The 20,718-nt window shown below is 38.3% G+C and overlaps 1 protein-coding gene across 1 annotated transcript in view; it reads left to right on the plus strand.

Moving 5' to 3' along the window:
* Dpp10 (dipeptidyl peptidase like 10) overlaps window positions 1-19,189 on the plus strand; it is a 742,401-nt gene extending 723,212 nt beyond the window's left edge. Inside the window, exons 20-26 of the mRNA XM_057769460.1 lie at window positions 656-850; window positions 2,106-2,160; window positions 8,542-8,641; window positions 8,883-8,941; window positions 9,060-9,132; window positions 13,125-13,198; window positions 15,261-19,189. Coding sequence (XP_057625443.1) covers window positions 656-850; window positions 2,106-2,160; window positions 8,542-8,641; window positions 8,883-8,941; window positions 9,060-9,132; window positions 13,125-13,198; window positions 15,261-15,395 — 691 coding nt within the window. The 3' untranslated portion in view covers window positions 15,396-19,189. The remainder of the gene's footprint in view (window positions 1-655; window positions 851-2,105; window positions 2,161-8,541; window positions 8,642-8,882; window positions 8,942-9,059; window positions 9,133-13,124; window positions 13,199-15,260) is intronic.
* Window positions 19,190-20,718: the final 1,529 nt, after the last annotated feature.

The following is a 20,718-nucleotide window of genomic DNA, read 5'->3' on the forward strand; positions in this document are numbered from 1 at the left end:
GGCATCTGGCTTTCAAACTTTTTCAGACATATGCATTTCTGCTTTTTTTCCTGGCTGTTAGCTTGAAGGCTGAAATATACTTCCCCTTTTACTATTTGTTTAACTTCTCAGTGAGAATTCTATCATGGACAGGAAGAAAACTCCCAGGAAATATTAATACAATATTTTCTTCAGAGTTCAACAGTCTTTAAGGTTATATACTTCCTGTTAAATTATATGAAGTTTCCATGACTGTTAGCACTCTATCAGACCCTTCAACCCTTGTAATCCACACATTTATTTCCTCAACACTGTTGAAGACATCTAGCAAAAATAGACTTGTCTGTCAAGTTGACAGTCAATCTTCAGAAAAAAAAAATCTTTAAAAGGGCCACATATATTCTCCATTTCTTCTCTTCGAAAAATGACTTAAACCAGGCTCTACTATGCAGTTTTAAGGCATGTTTACACCTCATCCTTGGAGCTCTTCATTTAAAACTTTATGTAAGGAAAATAGTTTGTCATCAAGAATTAACCTTTAGGCTTGTCAAAAATTATGCAAAATGTTAAGAGTCAGCATAGATGATTTCCATACTGGTTAGCCAGTTAGTATGAAGGTGAAACCTACCCGACTGCCAATTGCTCTTTATTTCATCAAGTATGCTCAAATTTGCAGGGATGAAGAACCAGGAGGCCAGATGGTGACAGATAAGTTCCATGTTGACTGGGATTCCGTTCTTATTGACACTGATAATGTCATTGTAGCAAGATTTGATGGCAGAGGAAGTGGATTCCAGGGCCTGAAAGTTTTGCAGGAGATTCACAGAAGGATAGGGTCGGTAGACGCAAAGGACCAAGTAGCAGCTGTAAAGTAAGTTGGTGCATGTCTTCCTGTTGTTTTCCATAACTGCAGAATTTATGTAACGGGACTCATTACTCATTCAGGCAGTGTTTGAGGGTCTACCAATTTTCTAAGTTGAACACGTAGCTTCCTTGCATTTTTCTCAAGTATCTATCACATTTAGGGGCACCATAAAAGAATAATCTTATTATCCTCTGCAATTAGAATTTACTTTGGGTTTATGGAATTGTGAGAAGCACTTCACCACTACATTCCTGATTGACAGAAATCTACACTATCTAGCATGTCCACAACTAATTGTGATTCTTCTTTTAAAATACTAATACATTTTTGGAATGTTATTTACAGTGTTTCTTTGTGTGTGTATGTATGTATGTATGTATGTGTATGTGTGTGTTTGTGTGTGATGTGTAGGTGAGTACAAGCTGTTAAACATATGTAGAGGTCAGAAGACAATTAACAGGAGTTAGTTCTCTTTTTCAACCATAAAGATTACATGTAGATCATCAGATTTTACACCATTTCCTTTACCTACTAAGCTATCTCATCCACCCTTAGCTCTAATTCTTTAACATCTCAAGGTTACTATTACTATGGTGGCATGAAAGGTACAATAGGAAGGTCATTGCTGCTTAGTATACAAAGATCAGCCAGGTGTGGTGTAAGGAAGCTATGTCTGTGGGTCGTGGTACACCTGGAGATTCCACATCTGTAATAAGCTCATAAATGATGACAGACTACTGGACTGTAGCTTTGAGCAGAAGACTGTGAACTGTACAGGCATTTTGTATAAGGAAAGCCTTTCTAGTAAAGTATTTCTACTGGTGTGTGTGTGTGTGTGTGTGTGTGTGTGTGTGTGTGTGTGTGTAATGCTACCATCAAGTATGGGAGTCAGAAGACAACCTCAGGTGTCCATCCTCACCTTTCACCTTGTTTGAGACAGCATCTCTTGAGGTCACCCCTGTGGACACCAGGCCACCTTTCCCATGAACTTCTGGGATGCTATTGTCTATACCTCCTGTCTTGCTGAAGGAACTCTGGGATTGTAGGAGCACACTACCTTACCTAGTTTTATGAGAGTTCTAGGGATTTGCACTGAGATCTTCATACTTCTGCCCACTGAGTCATTACTTCACCCCATAGTGAAGCATGCCTGAAGATTTTGGGGAGTGTTTATACTTGCCTATCTGTCTATAAGTCATAAATTCAGACATGCGTTTGACTCAAAAATGTATAACAATGTATATTTATGTTTTTCTCACAGATATTTGTTGAAACTGCCATATATTGACTCCAAAAGATTAAGCATTTTTGGAAAGGTAAATAAAAACACTGAATATATTTTTCCATACACACATACATATACATGCATTATGTATGTATAATTTCATTAGTCATTGTATTTTACTTTTCTGTATGACCCTTAAAAATCACATAATTTATATTGTGTCTATTCACTTGCTTATTGGGATGTCTATTTATCAAGCATACAGTTGATGGCTGGTGTTAGAAATGAGCAGTATTTCTATGTATTTGGAAGAAGGTGTATATGTACATGAGTTTAGTACCTGCAAAGTCCAGAGGGGCATCAGATCCCCCTGGGTATGAGGTTATAGGCCTATGTGAGCCTCCTGATGTGAGTGCTGAATTCAGGTCCTCGGCAGGAGCAGCAAGCACTCTCAGTGGTTAACCACTAAGCTGGCATCTTTCCACCCTCAAACTGAAACTATTAAAACGTATTAGGCAATGTTTCATCATTAATTAATGGCTACATACATCCTGTGAATCTTTTTCTTTTTTTATAGCTTAAGCAGAAAAGAGAGGATGGAACTCTTGCAAAGCATGGTCAGGATTTACACTTTTAATTTCCAGTACCTGATCAGTTTGTTTCCTGACTTCTTGGCTCACTAAGTCGTCTTTAATACTGAAACTCAAAATATGTAATAGTGAGTTCCCAGACATCCCTGGATTTACCCCTGGAGTTACCTGCTATGAGTTCTGATGCTTTCCTTGTATGATCCTTTAATGAAAGCACATCAATAGCAATATATTTTAATGTTTTAAAAACACTATTTTCTATGAATCCTACACCTGCACTTTCATTTCCACTCTCCCATGTCTCTTCTTTTTCTCTCCTTTTACCATTTGTTTATTTGTGTGCATCTCTGTCTTCACCCCTCCCCGTGTGTATGTGTGTGTGTTTGTGTGTGCGCACACGTGTGCACCCCTGCATGCGTGCACATGCCATGTTGTATATATAGAGGTCTGAGGGTAATTTTGGGGAACACTTCTTTCTGCTTAACGTGTGGGTCCTGAGACTCAAACTCAGTTCATTATACTTAGACACAGACATCCTTATTCTCTACACCATTTCACTGGACATATTTACTGTTTTTTATAAAATAGTTTTGTGGGATTTTCTCCAGTTCTGAAGGATAGAGGTGCAAAAGCATGGTGGTGCATGGGTTGAGTTTCTGAGTCCTCCAGCCTAGCTTGAAAAGGAATGTTTTTTTCTTTGTCTGGTGTCAGCTCATCAGCTAAAAATTAAAAATGTTATTAAACAATTCTTTTAAATTCCTTTGAGGATAAATAAAATATCTACAAGAAGAGCCCTTAGCTAGTTTTTAAATCTTCTTTTGCCCTCCCATTAGAATATTATTTTATATGTGTACACCAGGTATATACATACATGACAAATCTTTTCACTGTAATGTTGGCTCCTAGACGTTATATGTGATTTATTTAAATGTCCCTGTGAATGACTGCTTTCTCTATTATGCTTTAACAGGCTTGTTAGAGTATTGAAAACATTTTAGCAGCTATGCATTTAACTGACCATGTGGGTTTTTTTTGTCTTTTGTTTTTTTTTTTACTCAATAATTAGACTTGAGGCTTGGAACCATGGTAGTTTAAATTATAATCATTGGAACCTACCCTCAATCCACCTAAATATATATTGGATCTTTTATTTTACTCTTTAAAGCAAACATTCTTGTTGTGAAAGGTCACCAAACTCCTAAATCAAAACTTTTCTGAATTGTTTTCTTTTTAAAAATTTTGATATGAATTTAACCTGCATGAAAAACGTGAGAATTTTATAAACATCATGCGAGAAAACAGCATTGCAATGATCACTTAGCAATGCAGGGAATATTATTATTTACTAAGACCAATCCTGTGTACTTTATACCCAGCACTTTTAACAGAGCAATGTGGAGAGCAGGAAAGATGGCTCCGCAATTAAAAATATGCACTACTCTTGCAAAGAACCTATGTTCATTTCCCACAACCCACATCAGCAGGCTCACAATTGCTTATAACTCTTTCAGAAGGGGATCTGATGTTCTCTTCTGGCCTCGATGGGCACATGAACTCACATGCATCCCCACTACAGCCACATATGCAAAACAATTTTAACAGAGTTAAGTCTACTAATAATAAAACACACAAAGGTCACATTATTGAATTTCTAGTTGTTATAGAGAAATAAATGGAAGATAAACAACAAAATATCCAATGATATGAAGCAAAAATATAGCCAAAGATGGGCGATGAGAAGGGCAGCTTAATTTATGTTTATTTATTACAGGTGTATGTGTGTACATGCATACACACATGCATGCCATGAATGCGTAGAAGTCAGAGGACACCTTGGTGGAGTCAGATCTTTCATTCCACTTTTGAGTGGGTTCCAGGGACTGAACTTAGGTCATCATGTTTTTACATGCTGTATTTTTTCAGGAAACGTTGAAGTAACAACCTCCCACTAGGAGATCTTGAGGGCATGAGACCACACAGTAAAAATCAAGGAACATGACTTCCAGAGCTGGTTTATGGTTAGAGATAAGACTGACTATAAAATATATTAAACTTGACTTACAAAGAGGAAACCGATATTTACAGTTTTGCCTCTGTTATTTGCAAAAGAACTTCTTAAAGTTTGAAACCAGATCAAGGCATTTCTGGAGTTTGTGAGAATGCATATTATCAGAGCTGAAAAATGCCTGAGTGAACAAAGATTTTGCCACATACACACAAGACTGTGAGTTCACATTCCTACAACTCATTTAAAGTCAGATGCAGTAGCCCACACCTGTGACCACATTGCTTTTACATAGAGGCTGCAGGTGGAGACAGGAAAGTCCTCAGAATGTCACAGTGCAGCCTAGCCTGGCTTATTCAGCAGTGATTAGGAGTTGGAAGATAGATATTCAAAATTGTTCCCTGATTCCTGAATATGCACTGTGGCACAAGAGCATCTGCACTATCACAGAAACAAGCATAAGTGTGTGTGTGTGTGTGTGTGTGTGTGAGAGAGAGAGAGAGAGAGAGAGAGAGAGAGAGAGAGAGAGAAAGAGAGAGAGTCTGTATGTGTACATATATTTGTGTGTGTGTCTGTGTACACAGACACACACACACATCATACCCATATATAAAGATGTGAGGGCTTAAAGAAACAGAATTAATGCAGAGAGATACATGGTGATAAAATATTGCTAATTCTGAAATACCAAATTTTTTTAAAAAAAACATTTTTACTCATTATTTGAGAATTTAATGCATATGTACAATATATTTTAATCGTATTGAAGACCAGGAGTTAGGCAGATGCCAGGCAGACAAATAGATAGGAAAAGGATCTCATAGGTATATCAATGTACTTTTCACTTCAGTGCTTAAAATTGCCAATTTTCTGCTTCTTCTATCTCCCCAAAACAAAGACTTGATGCTGCCTTTCCAGGAGAACTAATCAGGAGGACTTTCAAATTTCTGGGGATGGGGATGGGGTGACAAAACCAATTAGTTTCCATTTCTTTGTCTGAATTAGCCGATCTCCCACAGACATTTCTGGGGAAGAAAGGAACCCACTCCACTGTCATACATACACTGTTTCAGCTTTTGCAGACAAACTTTAATTCCAGGTTTGGGTCCTCCCCTAAAATTTCTGTGATTATAAAACTATTGATCATAGGAATCCAAGCATTGGCATGGTAGAAGCAGAGCATCCTGAACTGTTGGATGCTTTTCTCCCCATTGAAGGCAAACCACTTCTAATTGGCTGCAGGCCAGTCTAAGGAGCCACAAACTCAGAAAGTACTTGAAGTGTAAACTGTTTTGAAAACTAAGCCCAACACCTGCCCATCTAGCGAGAGCTCACATCTGACTCTCACTGCCGACCACAGTCTGTTTTCCAACAGCTCTTCAAGTTCAACTTTTCCCTTAGTGAATAAACATGAAATGATTGAGAGGATGGTGAGCAATTACAATTTAATTCATTCTAATTCCTGTCAGTGTTGATTTTTCCCTTTAAAAACAGAAGTTATTTCTCTGAAATAAATCAAATTAAAGCAGCATTTTAGATTTGATTTTTAAATTCCACAGTTTTCACTATCATTAAGTCTTAAAGATTATTTAGCTTCATTACATTCCAAATTTTCATATTAAAAAAAATAATGAAACACAGCTCCTCAGGAAGCAAGAAGCAAGGGATGTGTGCGCCAGATCTCAGGAGAAGAATCCTGGCTGGGACATCTTCCCAGGCCAAGGCTCTTGTCAAATTCTCATTAGATGGCGTGTTTGCTGCTGTTATTGGTTTCCTCCCTGTCTCATTCCATGAGTCTAGGGAATTCTTGAGGAAAATAGAAAGTCATTTCTGTTAGGCATCTTTAATGTGTTAGTATACCATAAGAACCCCCAACCCACTATGTCTAACGGGTGCTGGCAAGATGACTCAGAGGCAAAGGTGCTTGCCACCAAGCCTAATGACCTGAGTTTAATCTCTAGGACCTACATGGTAAAAGGAAATACTGGACTCCTGAAGATTGGCCTCTGACCTCGCATGATCTAGCACAGTGGCATGCATGTAAATGTACAAATACACACACACACACACACACACCACATAATAAAAAAGTAATGTCCAACAGTATCACAAGCATACCATTAAAGTTTGTTTAAAATGAAAAGTCTTAACATATCGAAACCCATCTCTTAGGAATCTGAGGCAGGAGAATAATAGGTTAGAGGCAGTTTAGGCTAATGACATACTGTGGAAGAGAGAGAGAGAGAGAGAGAGAGAGAGAGAGAGAGAGAGAGAGTCCCTCCAGTCTACTGAATTAAACCATTATTGTAAAATGTTGTTAGCTTAATTTTTCCTGAATACTGCCATGTAGATTTAAAGTCTATATACAATGACATAATGTCACACATCTCTGTGACGAACTGATTCCTGTAGTGGACAGTGAGAGTTGACATCATTGGTTACTTCCTCCATGTTTGTTTGCTTTAGCTTTTGTGCAAAGAACAACTAAAATCTGCTCCTTTGGCAGGAGTCAAACCAATACATTTTGAGCTCATGGCTTCATATTGTGCAAACTTTTCAGGATTTTGTTCCCATTCTCCTTATCAGACACTTGTATCTTCTGCTCTGCTGATCTACCTCAGTTCTTGCACAGCCCCCATGCCATCCCTGCGCCTCCAAGAAGTACTGTTTAATTGCTTTTGCATATATAAATTAGAACTCACTTCTTCACCACAACCCTAATCTGTTCCTATTCCTTTTCTTCCTCCTCTTCTTCATCATATCTTTCATATTCATCTGTGTCTTCTGCCTTCCTTTTTCCCTTTTCCTTTCTCTCTATTCTTTTTTCTTCTACTTAATTCATGCCTTTCCCACTGGTGAGAGTTTCAGCATGTAGGCTTCACCTCTTAATGGTGCAGAAGGTAGATATCTTATCGACAAATTTCCCTATAAATATAAATCTCTTACAACCATAAAAATCCTGTATGTCCTATGTCTGGTAGATTTTCTTTTCTTGTCATCTTTGTGTAAGTGATAACTGTGCATGTTTGTGTGTGGAAGGGTGCATATGTTTGCAAATGTGTCCACGCATGAAGACAATTGCATCTGTTCTTTCTCAGGCACCATCCACCTTGAGTTTTGAGACAAGGTCTCTCATTATCCTAGAACTCACCAGGTAAGCTAGGCTCACCAGCCAGCTAGCTCCAGGTATTCACCTGCCTCCACCGTCCAAGCGCAAAGATGTGAAGTGTGCACCACAATGCTCAGCTTTTTAGTTTTTTAAAGTTGGGTTTTGGAAGATCAAACTTAGGACAAAAAGCTTGCATGGGAAACACTTTACTACATGCTCTATAAGTGCAGCTTCTGTCTGTATTTCTCAAAATTACCATCTCAAATCATCCTTATCCGAAGCAGGATTATTCATTCCTTGACAGCAGATTCTGTTCTCTTAGAGTCACACTTTGGAATGACAGGTCCTTAGTCCCTGCAAGGAAATTGCAAGCAGAGTATATAGTTGGTTCTGTTTTTCAGTCTTTTACTTTCCCTTCATAATTGAACATAACCACCATCATTATTAAGTATTCAATTAAAATACACACCAAATTGTCTTAAAATGATATATAAAAAATACTTTATTTCAAATTATTTGGAGCATTTCCCAGATACATGGTATGAAATCGTGACTTTTTGTGCTATATAGTTAATTTCATATTTTACTTAGTTATTAAAAAAGCCTGTTGCATAAATTTTTAAACAGCTGTTGAATCCTCATAAGTACACAGTGATTTTTTGCATTCCATTCTACACTCAGAGACACGGGGATATGTGCATTATTAAACAGCAATCAAAAGGTACAAATATCGTTAGGAATCATTATTATCATTTTTCTTTTGCTCAGGGGTACGGGGGCTATATTGCAGCAATGATCTTAAAGTCAGATGAGAAGCTTTTCAAATGTGGAGCCGTGGTTGCACCCATCTCAGACATGAGATTGTATGGTGAGTATGTCCTAGCAACTGCCCTAATCTAAGGTATTGATTGGTGGAAAGCAAAATCCCAATGTATAAAACTCAATTGAGCTCATTTATCATGTGTTATTAAAGCCTATTGTGAGTTATCACCTCCCTGATGCAATTGATTTTACCAGAGCATGACAATTGTATTTGAAGTGCATGAATAAATAATGAAACAGTACAATTTGCTTCTTCTGATGCTGTTTTCTTTTTCCTTTGGTCGCAGCCTCGGCTTTCTCTGAGCGTTACCTTGGTATGCCATCAAAGGAAGAAAGCACTTACCAGGTAACTAAGACAAAACTAACAACAAAAGGCAAAGGTCACTTTTTTGTTATGAAAATTAGGTTGAATTTCTTCCATTTGGCTCTCTCCACACATACAAATACTTGTGTTTTACTTACAGGCCTCCAGTGTACTGCATAACATTCATGGTCTAAAAGAAGAAAATATATTAATAATTCACGGAACTGCTGATAGTAAGTATTGTATTTGTTGCTTCTATCTGATGGGAGTTATCCTGTTACAAAGGGACACATCTTACATGTAGGACTTGTTTCCAGAGGGTCCTGTGAAGCTACTGAACAAGAGTACAGGAAGTAACATGGAGAATGAGATGTCTGGCAGGAAATGGGGAGGAAATAAGGTAGTACTCTCCAATATCACCTTCTGATATGATAGGGAAACTTTACTTCTGATCTTGCATTCATGTAGACAGCAGCTACTGGCCATTTACAACCAAAGACCATATTGCGACTAGTGTTGACTAGGAAACAAAAAAATAATTGATGTCAAGATGTGATTCCATCAGGGCTCAGATCAATGAATGTGGTATGTGTGTGAGAGTATGTATGAATGTGTAGGTTTATGCCTCCATGTTTGCATATGTGTATGTATGTATCCTTTAGTTAAAATTAGGTTAGGTGCTATGAAGTCTAAGAGTCATATGTTAATCTAGGTTCTTACCTGAAATATAAAAAGATGCACAGGAAAACAGTAACGGGCTCCACACGAAGCAGCTCATGGCTGGTACCCATAGTCCTTTTGTTTTACTGTGCAACAAACTTCTCATCACAATGTAAAATGTATAAAAGAGAAAAAGAAAGAAAACCTGGTGTAGCCTACACAGGAACCTTTGTTCTCCTGAGAACTCTTCTAAAAATCCACAATTATCACATATTGGGCAATGTATTCAGAAAATGATTTAGTTAATAGAAGCATTGCATGATGTACGTCGTCAGAGAGCACCATGCTTCTAAAGGATGCCATAGGATTAATGTCGTCCACATATGTCAATAGCAGTCATGGGAAGTCACTAATTGTTAACCATGTGTCAGAAAGTGCACTAGCAGCACTTAGCAATGTCTTATTTGTTCTGCACAAAAATGCTATCCGACAGAGCTACCAACCATTTTCACACCTAGTCTCTTAGAGAAATAAGCGTTGGGAAAGCAGGACTTTACATGGAGATTTGTTCTGGTACTGCAGTTCTTATCCGCTTCACTATGAAACCTGAGCCAGCTGAACCAATAATAGTGAAAATGAGATGATTTTTTCTCTAGACATCACCCTACAATTTTTTAGTACTCTTTGAAACCCATTTACTAAGTGTCTTAGTTAGGACTTTTATTGCTGTGAAGAGACACCATGACAACAGGCATGCTTAAAAAGAAAACATTAAATTGGGGTGGCTTGCTTACAGTTTCAGAGGTTTAACCATTACCATCACAATGGGGAGTATAGCAGTGTGCATGCACATGTGGTGCTGAAAGTCCTACATCTTGCAGGCACCAGGAAGTTGACCGAAACACTGGGTTGTATCCAGAGCATAGGAAACCTCAAGGCCCTCCACCACGGTGACATACTTCCTCTAATAAGGCCATACTCATTCCAACAAAGTCACACCTCCTAATAGTGCCACTCCCTTAGATTGTGGAGGCCAACCACATTCCAACTACCAGGTTAAGTTGCTGATATTACTGTAACTATGTTTCCTGTTTGATTCAGTTTCAGACTAAGTGTTTCATATACCTCATGTTATATAGCAGTTCAGAGGGATATGACCATGTCTGTGCACAGAGTTCATGTGTACACATGTCCACATTCACCACACAGCTCATAGAGAAGCTGACTTGTGGGTGTTTGATGACATTCTGTGATTTATTTAATTAACATTTTTTTTTCATTTATTTTACTCAAGATTTCCCTCTGCCCTCTCCTCCTGTTCCCTCCCATGGTCCTTCTGCCTCCCATCTACCCCTTCCTCATCCACTCCTTCTCTGTCTCCATTCAGAAAGGTGCAGGCCTCTCATGGGCTTGAACTTGATATGGGCATATCAAGTTGAGGCAGGATCAAGCTCCTCCCCCTGCATCAAGGCTGGGAAAGTAATTCAGCATGAGGACCAGGTTCCCGAAAGACAGCTAAGCATCAAAGACAGATCCTGATCTCAGTGCTGGAAACCCTACAAAGAGACTAGCTATTATTATTGCCCAGAAAAATAATAAATTTATCCACTTATTCAGTCAAACTTTATTGTCCCATTTAGTCCTTTTAAGGAGACAAATAGCATACAACAGACTTTACACTGAAATCAAAACAGAAAAGAATCAGTTGAAAAACAAGGACTGACCTCAAGGTTGTCTTCTTGTCTCTGTCTGTTTTGTCTCTTGAGCCCATACCCACACAACACACATATTCTCTCTCTCTCTCTCTCTCTCTCTCTCTCTCTCTCTCTCTCTCTCTCTCTCTCTCTCTCCCTCCCTCCCCACTCCTGTCTCTTCTGCCCTCCCTCTCCCTCCTGCCACAATAATTCATTTGCATGCTTATCTTTTCAGCCATATATAAATGTAAACATGGTAGAGTCCTTTTCATATACCTTTCCTTTCATCCTCCAAAATATATGTATTATATGAGATTATTTTACCTCAAGCATTGTCCATATAAATCTATATTTATAGTCATAAACATATACTAAGCAAGTTATAGTTATTTAGAATTGATGATGTTTTTCTTATTAATTATAATAGAAAATTGTTCAGAAAGCTCTTGAGCATATTTAAAATGAATGACTCTTTGAAACTGTCTACCCTCTGCTGTATAGAAAGATTATTTGGCACCATAAAATGAGAACCTAGGGAGGCTAAGACCACTGATAAAGCTGCCCTAGTTTGACAAATATTAGCTTAAAGTTACTTATAGAAGTCTAAGTATATGTATAGAGTGAAATGAATAGCCTAGGCAGAATACAAGCAAACTCTAGCACAGGAAGATTTGAGTGGCAGGGCCAAGCTTTAGTAACTAGCTCAGACAAAGCCATTACTAACTACAGAACTTCTGAGATGTGTATTCCAAAGCTTAGGGACCTTCCATTCAGACAGAAGGAAGATGGAGGGAAAAGAGAAAAAACGGTTTGGTCTAAATCAAATATTTAACACTGAATAATGAATGACATACTCTATCTTCTCAACATGGGACATTCAGTTTTAGTATGAGATTTTAATTACATTTATTCATATAGTTACATATTGTGTGTATATGTATATGTTGTGCCCAGGCTTACAAAAGCATGTGTTTGGGATCAGAGGACAACTTTTGGAAGTCTGTTCTTTCCACCATTTATGGGTCCCAGTAATTGATTTCAAGTTGTAAGGCTTCTTGTCTAGCACCCTTTTCTGCCGCGCCATCTCACTGCTGCCCACTCCTAACTTAAAATAATAATACAGTGTCAATGTCTATGAATTTCTAGATTCTAGAAATCCTCAAGTATGTATATGAAGATATTTCACTGGGTTCATGGCAGGCAAGACACTCATTACCTTCAGTGTTTAGAAAGAACTAAATATATAATTAGTTACAAAATAAATTATCCCATGCAAAATATACCTAAATGAACTTCTACAGAACTTGGCAGGTGGCTCTCTCATGCACAGTCCAGAGGTTGGATTCTCCAAAATCCAAGTAAAAAGTAAAGCACAGGTATGGTGGTGTATGGTTATAATCCCAGTGCAGGCAAGATGCTGAGCAAAGACAAGTGCATAAAGGGAACCTGCTGGCCAGCTACGTTAGCTTATTAATCAAAGTCCAGGACCATTGAAAGACCATGTCTCAAATAAAGAGTTGAAGGAATTTGAGTAATTACTTCCAAAGTGGTTCCCTGATTTTCACACACACAGAGAAATGTGCATATGCACACCCCCACATAGGAGCAATCACACAAATATACACACATGCAAAGACTTCCATTGAATACTTAAATTCACCTTAGTAATAGCCCCCGTGTTCGCGCTCTGTTTTATGATGTGAAATGAAACTCTGCAATTTTACCTAACAGCTTTCTAGTTAAAATTAATGATGGGCCTTCCAAGTGAATAATGTATGCAAGATACTTATGCTCTTTGGAAAATATATTAAAAGTTTCTGGTTCTAATGGATTCATTTCTTTCAAATTTCATAATTTAATATTTTTTGCAGCAAAAGTTCATTTCCAACATTCAGCAGAATTGATCAAGCATCTGATAAAAGCTGGGGTGAATTATACTCTGCAGGTAAGCCACCATTCCGAAAAAGTCTTCTCATCTCAGCTTTATATCAAGGTGCTGGAGCTCTCAGTGGGACCTGTGACTTTGTGTTTGTGGCAAAGAAACATCACGTTTCAAGAGCTTCTGGGAAAGTAAAACAGCTCTTGAAAAATGTGTGTATATGTGTGTGTGTGCATGTGCATGTACACGTGCGTGTGTGCATGTATCTGTATGTGTGCGTGTCTGTGTGCATGTGCTGTGCCTGCATACATACATGTGTGTGTGTGTTTGTGTGAGCCAAATGGCATGTGTGGATGTTGGAGACCAACAGAGCAAATATCAAATACTGTAGCTTCATGTTCATCACCCTGAGGATATAATGACATGGTATGTATTTAATAGGACTTGATAGGACATGTTTCTGTGTCCTCACTGGGTAAAGTTCATATAACTGATTTTTGGGGCTGGCTCTGTTCACTGCATCTTTCTTCACTAGGTTTCTGTGTTTTCTTTATCTCTAAACTAACTTCTTTGTTCTCCAGTGACTTCACTTTATCACCTTAGGCATTATCCTCATAAGGGTTGGCTAAGTAGCTAACCTGATCATACACAAACTGACCAGTCATTCTCCTTGGAGACCTGGAAGTCTTCACAACTGCCTAACTCTCCACGGGAGCAAAATTAGAAACCCATGGCCAACCCCAAGATTCAAGCTAGTGTGAGCTGTGGATGGGCCTGTTTGAGCCACAGCTGTACCTTCTCTGTTGATGAATAATTTTAGGGGTTTATCCCAGGAAAACAAGTGCCAACAAGGCTCTGTGTGAAGTCACCATGCCCTGGTGCATTTTTCTCAAGAAAACTCTCTAAGAGTTTATTTTTATGTCTCTGAACCTGCTATAGCAAAAATCTTTTCACTTTCTGACATGCCCTCAAGGCAAGTGAAGGGATCCTACCCTCCTACAGAGACAGGAAATTCTAACCTCCTTTGCACGCTGCATTTCAACTTCTTAGACCTGTCTTAAAGAAGTATATCGCCTTTACTGTAAAACGGACCGGAAAATGTGTGGACATTTTTAAGGTGCATAAAAACTGATACATAGTTGCAAATTCTCTCAAGCAAATACTTTACAGGTCTGGACCTTGTATTCCAGTAGTTACATGTTTACTCAATTAGACTACAATATTTAGGCCACAGTAGTTAAGAACAAGGAAGGGTCTACTATTTCAACCAACAAGCTCTAATTTAAATGAGTTTTTGTATTATCTTGGTGAGAAAGGTTCCTGAAAGGAACAGTATCTTCTACTAAGATTCTACTGCTGATATCAACTTCTGTCTTAGTCATTGCTTTACCACTGTGAAGAGACACATGACCAAGGCAATACTTATAAAAGAAAGCATTTAATTGAGAGCTTGCACTTAGTTTCAGAGGTTAATCCATTATCATCATAATGAAGAAGATAGTGTCATGCAGGCAGACATGATGCTACAGATGTAGCTGAGAATTCCATAACCCGATCAAGAGACAGCGGAAAGAGAGAAACTAACTGGGCCTTTGAAATCTCAAAGCCCACCCCTAATGACTCACTTTCTACAACAAGGTAACACTTCCTAATCCTTCTAATCGTTTCAAATAGTATCACTTCCTAGTGACTATGAATTCAAATATATGAGCCTATGGTGGTCATTTTATTCAAACCACGACACAGGGAGTCTGACAAGGGTTTAAACTCTCAAGTCTAAATAGAGACCCTTCTCACAGGTCTTAGAGAAAAGAGAAATGTCCAAAGCTATGTGACTGATGTGTATCCCTTATTACCTGCTTGAAATCAGATTATTTCTATTTCCCATGTCACAGCAGAAATGGAAAAGATTCAGCCTTTCAGCTAACTTGTGTCGATCCAACCAGATTTAGATTCTTTAGAGAACTCAGAAAACTTTTTTGGGGGGAAGTGAGTAATAAAAACTTGCAGGAAATCATAGAAAGGTTAATGTAGAGAGAGAAAGAGAGAGCTGCAAGTAGAACCTAGCTCTGGAAGACTCTAGCCCAACCTAAGAATTACTTGATTTCACCTTTTTCTTTAATGTCAGGTCTATCCAGATGAAGGATATCATGTTTCCGATAAGAGCAAGCATCATTTCTACAGCACAATCCTCAGATTCTTTAGTGATTGTCTAAAGGAAGAAATATCCGTGCTGCCTCCAGAACCAGAAGAAGATGAATAACAGACCCTACTAGACAGTGCTGAAGGGGTTATGGAGGCTCAATGAAACCGAACCAAGGGACTGTCATGTTGTAGACGCTCCAGAATTCTAAGGACAGCTTGAGGAGATGAAACCGGAACAGCACACTCAGACAGTGAACTAGAACTTGCAGACAGACGTCCTCATCTACTGTGCTGCCAAGGGTGCAGAAGGTGTTTCATTGTAATGGGAAGTTTCAAGGGTTGGTTTCCTGGGAAAAAAAATTAGTTTCACATTAAAGTAGGAATAGTGCATGTTTCCTTCTGTTATCCCCTTTTGTTCTGTGACTGGTTACCCTCACTTTGATTTCAATGGCCACAATCACCTTTGCATAAAGTGCATAACATACCATCAGTATCATAGTCCCTGATCTTTGATGGCTGAGCTGCAATCTAACATGTTAATGTATCTTTATAATAAGTGCAATTCTCTCATTGTCTATTATTATGCTTAAGGAAATATTCAGTTAATAAACAAAAAGCAGAGTATTTTACATAAAGTTCTGTTTTTAAAAAGGCATTATTAAATGAGTCAAGACTATGTAGAAATATGGATCTCAGCACCTTCCAAAGTCAGGCAGTTGTCAGTAGATAGAATACCTTTAAATCAACACACACGAGTGTATGTCTCACAATATAATATATATATATACACGCACGTGTGCATATGCAGACAGTGAGTCAATCTTTATATGTTACTCATGCTACAAAGGGTAAACTTTAATGAATTAGAATGGATAATCTTATAAGGCTGCAATGTGGACACTTCGTTGAATGAGCCAAATATGATGAGACCCTTTTGTTTCCAGTTCAGATTCTAGCGATTGCTTTCCTATAAATGTTTGGGTTGTGTTTGGTATTGTTTTTAGTGGTTAATAGTTTTCTAGTTGCAGTTTACTTTTTTGAATATGATATCTTGTCACATGTAAATTAGATACTTAAATATTAAATTATAGTTTCTGATAAAGAAATTTTGTTAAACAAATGCAATGCCACTGAGTGGCATTTTGCTCTCTTGGTGGAGAAAGCTTTTTTAAAAACTCAGACCTTTAACTTCCAGCTCCCAGTACAGTAAAGTCAATTCTCACTTTTGTTATAGAAGCAAAAATCTGACTTATTTCATTGTTTCCAGAGTCAAGTTAGCATTCCATGCCTAATCGATTCATCTGTTGCTGTTTAATTAAGGCTTTGTGGTAAGAATTAGAATTGAAATCTTTTTTATTCATTGCCCCCCAAATTTACAAATAGCAGTATGTGGTGTTTTATTGAAACGGAAGGCACACGGGTACCAAATCCTCCGATGTGTCTGTCAGCTTGCAGCAGTAAGTGAGAATGATAAACAAGATCAACTGTGTGGAATTTCAGTCAGAGAAGGCAATGGTGGTGACTGAAGCCAGGGTGTGTTCTCAGTCCACTTGAGGCATCATCCAGGAGGTGTTTCAGAGTCTGAAGCCAAACTCTGAGAAGATCCACGCAGTCTAATATATGTTCACAGCTTGAGATCTGTTCTTAAAGGGTAAGCTGGGTTACCATGTCCTCTGAAAACCAGGAAGGGAACTTTTTAAAAGCCAAGAATGTGTCCAGTCACCCTCTGCTTCTTCAGCGAAGCAGCCATAAAGATTCTGAGATGTGGTCCTGGGACTCTGAGGCCAGCTTTCTCACTTTTCTCCTCAGTGCTTTGGCATTGTATCTTCTCTGCTCCATTAGATTCAATTTAATATGGAAAGATGCCCTCTCCAGAAAGACCGATTTTAGGTCCTTTTCAAGACTAGTGAACACATTTTTTTAACAAAATAGGTTGTAATGTTTCCAAGGAAAGTTTTGCCTATTTTATTAAAATGGGAGTTTCTTTCTAGGCTGATTTGAAGTCCAACTGAAGCTTTTTAATCAATATTTTAGATTTCAACCACTAGAGATTTTTATGATGCAAATAATTATGTTGTCTGAAAGATGTGGTTTATTGAATGTCTATTTGAGTAACATTTAAAAAGTGTTTACCTTTACTGTTCATCATTTCTCTTGTTTATGGTTATTATCAATGTTTATCTATTTTTTGATTAATTTAATACAGTTTGTAATGTGAAAGTTGCTTGTCTGGGACCACTTTCACCTCACAGTACCGATGGATCTCACACGAAAACATGATGTTTAATAGGAACATAGAAAATTGTCCTTTCTGTGATTTTGGGGGCTCCCAGGACTGGGCCACACCACACAAAGGAAACACCAGTGTATTCTTTTATTTTGTGTCATGGAACTATAGAACTGGATAGAAGCTTTACATTTTTGCCTCACTTGCTTTCCAATGATTTTTAATGCATATTTACAAATTCTGAGAGATTCCTGAGACTTTAATGGCAAACTTCCCACAAGATAATTTTTCCTTAATATTAAAGTAAAGCTACAAAAGAAACTAACAGTTCTATAGTGAGAGACATCGGGAGTATTAACTCAAAAATGAACACAGCCTTTTGAAAGCAAATTTGCTTCTCTCACTTCCATTTAGAGCATTACTTACTCAGTAAATAGGGATCAATGAGAAATGTCTTGGTGTCTCTTCTATTGCTAAGATAAATCACAATCACCATAAGCAACTTAGGAAGGCTTATTTTGGTTTCCTTCCACATGTCAGGGAAGATATGTTGTAGGAGTACTGAGGTCTGGCCAGCTGTCACAAAGCAGAAGGAAAACAAGAAGTGGGACAAGGCTAAAACCATTCAATCTACCCTCGGTGGTGTACTTTCTCAAGCAAGGCTCTGCCTCTAAAAGGTTCTATAGATCCACTCCCCACCCCTAAACAGTGCTTCAAACTGAGATCAAGTGTTCAAACATGGGAGCCTGTAGGGAACATTTGACATTCAAGCTACAAAAAGAGGGCTACGTTGTTCTGTTGTTCTCTAAAGAATGAAGGGATGGGGTACTGTCCAAACCATGGATCTCAAAAGCCTGTGAGGATGCTTCAGCTCAGCACAGACACTCCCATTAAAAATGATTTTGTTTACAGAGTTATAAGACTGAGGTGTCTTAAGCTCTGGTTAGTTACCATGTGGAGAATTATCCAATCCATTGCCCTTCAGGTGAAACTTAGGCCTTGATTTCTACCAGGTAGAGCATTAGTTGATCCATCCTCACCCCCACTTCTGATGACTTTAAAATGAGAGTTATAAGACTAGAGAAATACTGCATGGGTTAAGAACACTTGGTCCTTTTGTGGAGAATCCAGGTACCCAGAGGGCCCTACAACAGCCTATAATTTCGGTTCCAGCTGATTTGATTTGACATCCTCCTCTGGCCTTTGCAGGAACCTTCATGCATATGGAGCACCTACAGAAAAAAAACAAGTGCACACACACACACACACACACACACACATATGTATACCTATAAACAAGCTCCTGTCATGTCTCTTGGGTCCTGTGGGCAGATAACTTCTATTTCAGAATCATGTTCTTTGATCTGACAATCTTTGCCTCTTGTAGCAATCAGTATTTCATAAGTATGATCTGACCTCTACATTATGGTTTGAGAATTCTCTAACAGAAATGATGGCTGCTAGAACCCACATCATTAGTGACACATCAACTACTTACATGCAGGTCTAACTCCTCCAAATAATTTCATTGTTTCCAGAGTCCATTGAAACCCAGTCTTGGAAGCTCCTCCTGAACATGTGATGTGTAGTTCTGGGAAGGCTTCCTGGGCTCCCATTGACCACAGGCACATTCTTCTCTTTCCTCCTCTTCTCATTCTTCTCAGTCTTCAATCTTTCTTCTTAGGATTGCTTTCTAAAATTAACTACACTTGTATCAGCTGTTGACAAAGGACCTACATTCCAGAGGAATTCAGTTTTCCACAAGACCTTATTCTGTGAATATGATGAAATAAGAAGACAACAAGATAACATAAAAATAAAACTGGTTTCTTTCTTCCTTCCCTTCTTTGTAAAGAGTCTTATGTCATATTGTGTTATATTATGTTGCTTTACTTTATATTATGTTATATTATGTTCTGAGGCAGCATCTCCTGCAGTAGCCATGGTGGACTTGGAACTAACAACATAAACCAGGCTGGCCTTAAACTCACAGGGATTCACCTGCTTCTACCTGCCCACCATGTATGCCTGTGTTCAACTTGAAACTATGGTTTCTTTCCAGATTTGAATTTGATTCTGTCTCTATTTAAAATTTATATAAATTGCCAACTATATGCCAAGCAATTTCAAGCAATGGCCTGAGATCTTGGTATTCCCACGTAATTCATAAAGGAACCAAGTTTATATGAAGTTTGTAACTCACCCACAATTATGTATCTAAGAAGTAAACAGGTTAGGTCACAGCTGCAGTCAACTGAGAAGTGTATGTCATGGCTGCTCTTCTCTGCATTGCTACTAAGTCAATATGAAAAGAGTAAAGTCGTGTTCAACCATCTGAGTCACAATGCTAAATATCTGAGTTTATAGTCCTGGATATTTTTTTGAATAGCTTACCATTTTTATTTCCACTAGTCAGTCTAGTGCTGAGGTGTGTTTGGAATTGTCTGAGTGAATTCACTAATGTTAAGAGGACATGTATATTATAATATTGACATGTTTGGTGAGGGCTGAAGGGTTAAGGAGATAACCCAGTGGATCAGAAGTACTTACATAGAAAACTTGAGGATCTTCAGCACCCATGTAAAGAGATGAACTGGATAGTCAACTTTTGTAGTCCCAGGACTGGAAAGAAAGAGTCATGCACATGTTTGCGGTCATACAGCCTGGTAGAATGGGAATGCGTGGACAATAAATAAAACTAAGGCACTCTTTCCTAGAAAGAAGTTGTAGGGAGACAGAGGAACATACATGAAGCCGACTTCTGGCCTCCACATACCTGAAACTGGTGGTGGTGGTGGTGGTGGTGGTGGTGGTGGTGGTGGTGGTGGTGGTGGTTGTGGAAGACTTTTAACTTTTAAACTGGAGATATAGAAGATCTATCCCTACTTGTGAACTTAGGCTCAAATGGCCATGACTGTATTCTAGAGAGGTCATTAGTGAGTGCCCTTGTGCATACATTATTCCAAGTTTATTCCATAGCAAGGGTGTGTCCATAGTTTGAAGAAGATTTTTGTTGATAAAAGACCCAGGCTTGTAAACATGATAATCTCACACCATTTTTATGCTACACATTCAGGAAGCAGATTTTGGTGCTTAGAGTCAGAGCAGACTCAAACAAACTTAAATTGCCTCCCATAGTCAACCACTGAAAGAAAATGATTTGTTTCACCACTCACTTGATCACTGTTGATCAGATGAACAAAACTTTAATTCA

The sequence above is a fragment of the Chionomys nivalis genome, chromosome 5, assembly GCF_950005125.1.
Source record: "Chionomys nivalis chromosome 5, mChiNiv1.1, whole genome shotgun sequence".
Taxonomy (NCBI): domain Eukaryota; kingdom Metazoa; phylum Chordata; class Mammalia; order Rodentia; family Cricetidae; genus Chionomys; species Chionomys nivalis.